The following is a 6708-nucleotide window of genomic DNA, read 5'->3' on the forward strand; positions in this document are numbered from 1 at the left end:
AGAGGGTGGAGGTTTCAGGAGCAAGGACAATGTGGAGAAAAGTCTGTGAGGGTTGTTAGAAGACAGGATGAGATCTTCATAGTATGAATGTTTGGCAGTGAGCGTTGACGAAAAGGAGGAGAGCAGGGAACGGTAATGATCTAAATCAGAGGGGAATTTGGATCTCTTCCATCTCTGCTCAGCAGCATGTAAAACAGTACAGGATGAGAGGAGTGCACAAGACAACCAGGTCTGGGGAGGGGCAAAGTGAGCAGGGTGGGAGACAAGAGGACAGAAGGAATCAAGAGTTGTGGTGAGAGATGAAGAAAGAATCCTGGTAGCCAAGTCAGCTGAAAGCAGGACAAATGATTTACTAGGGAGGCTGTGTGGTCCAGTGGTTAAAGAAAAAGGACTTGGAACCAGGAGGTCCCCGGTTCAAATCCCACCGCAGCCACTGACTCATTGTTTGACCCTGAGCAAGTCACTTAACCTCGGGTGAGATGCAATTGTAAGTGACTCTGCAGCTGATGCATAGTTCACACACCCTAGTCTCTGTAAGTCGCCTTGGATAAAGGCGTCTGCTAAATAAACAAATAATAATAATAATAATAATAATAATAATAATAATAATAATAATAGGAAAAAGGGAGAGAGCAGAGGAAGGGAAGGTTGAGGAAAGGGAGCAGAGATTGTAGCAAAAGGAAGGGGTAGAAATAGAGGGTAGGGAGGATAGAAGTGAAAAGGAGATGAAAAAAGTGATCAGAGGAGAAGAGGGGGGCAATAGTTGAGGGATGGGAGAGAGCAGTCTCTAAAGAAAATCAGGTCCAGTTGGCGACCAGCAATATGAGTAGGCAGTGAATGGGAGAGTTGAAAAGAAAAATAATGAATAATTAAATCTTTCTAATTCCTGTGACTGGAGTTGAGAAGTGTACTCTGTGGTTTCAAATACATTATATTTGGTGTGGAAGATATCATTTTTTGCATTAGCCGCCATGGCTGTTTTGACCGCCAGTATACTGGCGTAGCGTGCTGGGGTCATGTGACTGCAATAGATTAATTGACCCAATGCTTGGTTTCCGAGGCTAAAAGCAAACATGTACAACCTGGGAAGTGAGTTCTGTCCTTGAAAATCTATTCCTACCATTTCTGCTGCTAGAAGGAAACAGAATGAAAGTGCTTAAATCATAGTTCAGTAAAGTTAAAGCAACAGTAGTAGAAAGTACTGTTCAACTGACCCATTCAGAATTATATGAAAACTGATGAATCAAAGCAAACCAGTTACTGTCTCTTGAAAAATAGACCAGTCATTTAAAAACCACAGGCCATTTAAGTGGTCCCTTCTGTTAATATGATTCTTTAGGAGGATTTATGTGAATGCAATTTGACTACTTTAAAATAAGAAGGAAACTAGCAACACTTCCAAGAGTCAACTTCTGCTCCTCTTTGGACAGCAGGAAGTTTCTTTGCAGGTTTTAATGGCTACACCTTTAAGTGGTTTAATCCTGTGCTGGAGTTAAAATCTGATCCACTGTAAAGTTGACTTTATAAAGCTTTACTTTATACCAAATCTAATGATTGCAGATGACATATTTAAACAATATTCACACACCATCATGTTATTTTCTTGATCATTGTATTGTATTTTTTTTTTCTTGAAGTTGTCAAAATAAGGAATTATACAATATAATCATACTAAAACAATTCTAATTACACTCAAATCATTTGAGGTTTTGAATGTCAGGCCAACGTTGATTTAATGTAATTTTAAATACTGAATGCTGGACACTTGAAAAATAAATCTGAAACGTAGTCCGACATATCTATTTGATTATATTTTAGAGTTTTATTGGCCTAAAGGGTATATAAATGTACATATAAAATGGGCCAAAATGAGAAGTTACCAAACATGTCCTAGAAAACCCTTCAAATTAAATAATGTTATGCAGTATAACATATTTCAGTCTTTCTTTTAGAGAATTCAGTTTGGTATGGGGGACTTGGCCCAAACCGCTTCAAGCTGTGCTAATGCTTGTTCAGCTGTGTTATTAAATATGATCATATTTAAAAGATGAAGGTGCTTAGCTAGCTTTCTATGAGTATAACGCTACATGATCCGAGTCCTTTAACCCACCCCTGTACCTTTATTGTATGTTCTGATGCAATTGTTACATTTAACTAGTTCTGGGACAGAATATTTCAAGTAGCTAGGTAATGTTCAGTAATGAGTGTACATTGCATTAAGCAAGAAATGAGACCAAGCTCGTCATTGTCAAATTTTATTCACATTTATTTTTGCTTTGTGTGCTCACAGAAAAATCAGAACACCTTTAGCAGAGGAGTTTAATAGCAATTTGTTTTGTAAGCAAACTTACATTCCATTTCTAAGTCAAATTGGTCAAAGCTTCTCCAGTATTTACAAAAGAAAAAAAAAAAAACAAGACAAGATGCTGCACAACATTGCATCTGAGATTTTTTCTTAAATCGTCAGACTACAAAAAAATAATAATAATAATAAACCACGCATTGCCTGCTGTAATCAAAACATACCACGGTATAAACAGGAACCATTCCACTTATCACAGCTTTGTTGAGTTTAAAATGTTTTTTTAAAAAGGTCTTCCAGGATGACTTGTTTATTATTTTACAAAAATAAGCAGGGTGGAAAAGGAGCTGCAAACTTCATGTGCTTCTTGATATCAAGATTTCATTTATACAATAATCACAGTTAAAAACACCCTGCTGGTAATACATAATTACACTTTATTAAAGGTCATAAAGCCAGCAATAAACAATAAAGCCTATACAACTTGTATTTCTACTTAAATCACCGAGTGGTACAGCTAATATGAGAGAGACAGAGAGAGAGAGAGAGACACAGAGAGAGAGAGAGAGAGTCCTAAGATTTAAATGACTTGCTAAAACTATTTCTTCTGGGAATTGATTTTATTCACTTCTCCTTGTAGTAAAAAATGACTTAGTGTTGTAAACCTTATGGTACACTTCACAAAGACTTTTTTTTTTTAATTCTTAAAGACCAACATCTGTGGCACATTTAGGCACAGCTACAAGGCCACTTAATTGTGGCTCCCCATCACTTCATTTTACACTTGACACCCCTTAAACCACCTCCTTCATACCACGGGCATGTCCATCTATTGACAAGTACACATTTTGTATTAAACAAAAAAAAAAAAAAAAAAAAAAAAAAAAAAAAAAAACCAAAAAAAAAAACATTAATACTGATGGAAAAAAAAAAACCCTACACCAATTTTTTTTTTTTTTTTTTTTAAAGCCGCTGACTTCACTGCCACTTGGAATGGTAATATTGGAATGAAATGGGTTTTGTGGGGAAAAAAAAAAAACACACACAACAGCTTTAAAAATATCCCTGGTTGTAGACAAGTTCTCCAAAACCAGTACCTGGCACCACGCCAACAAAACAAACAGACATGGAACAAAAGTTCCGATTATCTTTTCTTCCCTCTTTCTGTGGGGTTTCAAGCCCTACTCTGCAGCAGCAGCAGCAGCAGCCGAGGCCTCAGAGATGGACTCGGAAGGAGCTTCTGGTGTGGGGGTGGGCTCTTCTGCTTTTGGTGCTTCCTTTTCAGTGGACTTTGCTTCAGGGGCAGGAGCTGCCTCTGCTGGTTTCTCCTCTGCTGCAGGCTTTTCTTCTGCAGGTTTGGGCTCTTCAGCTGCAGGGGCAGCTGCTGCCTGGGTCTCCTCCACTGCAGGCTTTGCTGGCGCGGTCTCTTCAGATTTGGCCTCTTGTGAAGAGCTAGTCTCCTCCTTTGTCTCCTCTGTGCTGGTGGAAGGGGCAGCAGGTGCAGCCTCCTCCTGGGCAGGCTTGCTTTCCTCTGTGCTGGTGGTCTCTGGTGCCGCAGCTGCCTCGTCCTTTGCCTCCTCTGTGGAGCCAGTTGCCCCTTCATTCTCAGCCCCCTCTCCGGTCTCTTTCTTGTTCTTCTTGAAGGAGAAGCCGCTGAGTTTAAAGGACTTCTTGAAGGAGAAGCGCTTCTTTTTCTTTTTGGGGGTTTCGCTGCTGGTCGAGGGTGTGGCCCCATCCTCTGCCCTGGAAGAACCCTCTCCTTCAGCGGGAGAGGCTGCCTCTGCATTCTCCTTGCCTCCCTCTGTGCTTTCCTTGTCGGCAGCAGCCGCCGCCTCAGTTTTTTCTGCTTCCTCTTTGGGACTGTCCTCAGCTGGGGCACTTCCATTTGCCTGAGCCTCTTCCTCCTTCCCAGCTTCTGCTGCCGAGGCGTCACCATTTACTTTCACATGGCCGTTCTCCTAAGCAAAGGGAAACAAAACGGGGAATTATATTTTGTATCTACACGTTTAATATATATATAAAAAATCACACACTAAATGTATCACCAAAACCAGTTTAAGGATGTAACCTTTAGTCAAGCAGCATTGTTCTGCAAAAAGCAATACCTCTGTTAAACACATGGGGCAACAGACCACTTTACTCCCAATAAGGCGTGTAACAGCCTTCATTTTCACTACAGTCAATTTAAAAAAGCCACACTAATACAACCTCCTCTCCCACAAGAAAAAAGGTATGTTAGACTAACAAGGGTGTAGCTCAACCTCCATCCCTCAAAATGGACCAACCAGTTTTTAGAATAGGAGTGGGGGTGTAGCACAAAAAAGTCAATAGATAAATACATTTGTAATCAGTACATATATTCAGCCATGGGGAACACGGGTCCTTCCCTATTCCAGACAGCAGAAATTATTTTGTGGGTACCATGAAATGCGAATATATGCCAAGGCTAAAGTTTCTCCACTGGGGGGCGATGGTATACAACGAGAGCCACCAACTACTATAGCGCCAACCCAAAACGGCTGCTCATTAAAGCATCAGAACGTGCCAATAGTATATATTCGAACACTTACGTACACACCATTATCACCTAAGATCTACTTTAAATATTTTAAAATGTTATCCCTTTAAAAAAAAAAGACAATACATTCTGTCACTAAATTGTGCCTAGATGCACTACTGTAGCCGAGCATCTGGAACAAAAGGCGTGGCAACAAGACTAGCAAACCGTTGTTGCTAATGAGCAGTAGAATTTCAAACATTCAGCATTTTCTAAATGCATGCTACAAAATTATATAGTCCCATTTTTTCACTCCCCTAGATATTTTGAAATGTATCCAAAATGACCCTCGCACTGTGATAACTACAAATTTACATTTCACACACTAATCTTAGAAGGTTTTATAGATTTACCACAGCAATTAAAATAAAATAAAAAGAGAGAAGTCTGCGTGACAATAACCCTGCTGAAGAGAGAACCCTCGCAAAACGATCTGGTGAAAACCGTGATAACTATCATCGACCCGTTTTGTGATTGGCAAATAAACCCAGTCATTTTATTTGTAATAAAGATTCGTTGAGTCTTTGCATTGATAATGTTGAGGCTGGCGTCCAAAGCGACATGCCTTTGTTGGCTCCAGCATCATTTCAGACAAAGCGCTATTTGGAGACGCGCACACATTAGACACCATGCCACACACAATTCGAAAAATTACATTCTTCACTATGGTGAACTCAACGTACACGTGTATCACATAACACATTCAAATAAATACCAAAAAAACATGCGGGTTCACAAAAAGTACCACTGCAAAACAAGGATACATAATTGATTTAAGTCTCTTTCCTCTACATTATTAAAACACTGCCAACTGCTACTTGTTAAAATGTGAATACCAGTATTGCTGTTCGTTTCACAAAAGAGACACATCTTTGTTTTATCCCTGTTATTTTCACGACGCGCCGAATTGATTCGGATATGGCTCCCAGCAAAATCACTCGGTGCGCGCCGTTGCAAAACATCCTTCAATTAAATATACATTAAAAACACTCTACTTCGAATTTAAACTCGCTTTACCTGTCCGTTTGTCTTTGAAGGGGAGGCGGCAACGGCTTCTCCCGGTTTTTCAGCAGCGGTTTCGCCTTTCGCAGCGGTCTTGGAGAATTGCGCTCCCATGCTTTCTGACCAACAAAGAAGCTGAACTGATCCAAACGGGAACAAAGACTTCAGCGTCTTACTAATAATATACAAGATCTGTAGAAAGATCCCCTTTTAAAAGTTTACTCTGCAAGTAATCAAAGTCTTGACAAAAAGCACTAAATGGGTATTTCTCACAAAAACCGCCTGCCAAGTTGAGAGAAGTAATAAAAATCCCAGGTTTGTTGCTGTAAGGGTGGAAAATGGAGAAATCTCCCTTGTTGCTAATAAGATGCGGAGTCCAACGCCCAAGTGCCCAGATGAATGGGCTTTCCAAGCGATGACGGCATCCGCACTCATCCCCAGCCAATCAAGAAGCTCACACACAAATAGGGCGAGGCATCGAATGCGAGCGAACAATGGAGCCTGCAGATTGTTACAAATCTGGAAACATTAACCAGACCCAGCTAGTGATTTCTTGAATTAACCAATTTAATAAAACAGAGTGGAAATGTGTATAGATAACATATTGTAATCAGATCTATCGCTTAATGTGCGAAAGTTTTTTTTTTTTTTTTTTGTATTAGTGTGCCCATGTTTTTTTTATACCCCATTTCACTTCTATTGTGCTAAATGCAAAATGGCATTTGAATGATTTAATTGAAGCTAGAATCATCTACTTAGTTTATAAGATTTGATTTAATCATTGATTAATGAGTTATATTGAAACCAGCCCGTCTCAAACAAGGCGTGTCTCAATTTAAGCAAGACC

General features: G+C 39.8%; 1 protein-coding gene across 1 annotated transcript; it reads right to left on the reverse strand.

The window, feature by feature from the left end:
* Positions 1 to 2239: 2239 nt before the first annotated feature.
* Positions 2240 to 6440, reverse strand: marcksa (myristoylated alanine-rich protein kinase C substrate a). Its single transcript, XM_034005373.3, has 2 exons — positions 5877 to 6440; positions 2240 to 4260 (listed from the first exon to the last, which is right to left on the reverse strand). The coding sequence occupies exons 1-2, from the start codon at positions 5973 to 5975 to the stop codon at positions 3484 to 3486; spliced, it is 876 nt and encodes a 291-aa protein (XP_033861264.2). The 5' UTR covers positions 5976 to 6440; the 3' UTR covers positions 2240 to 3483.
* Between the last annotated feature and the right edge of the window lie 268 nt (positions 6441 to 6708).

Source organism: Acipenser ruthenus, chromosome 5 (genome assembly GCF_902713425.1).
Source record: "Acipenser ruthenus chromosome 5, fAciRut3.2 maternal haplotype, whole genome shotgun sequence".
Taxonomy (NCBI): Eukaryota; Metazoa; Chordata; class Actinopteri; order Acipenseriformes; family Acipenseridae; genus Acipenser; species Acipenser ruthenus.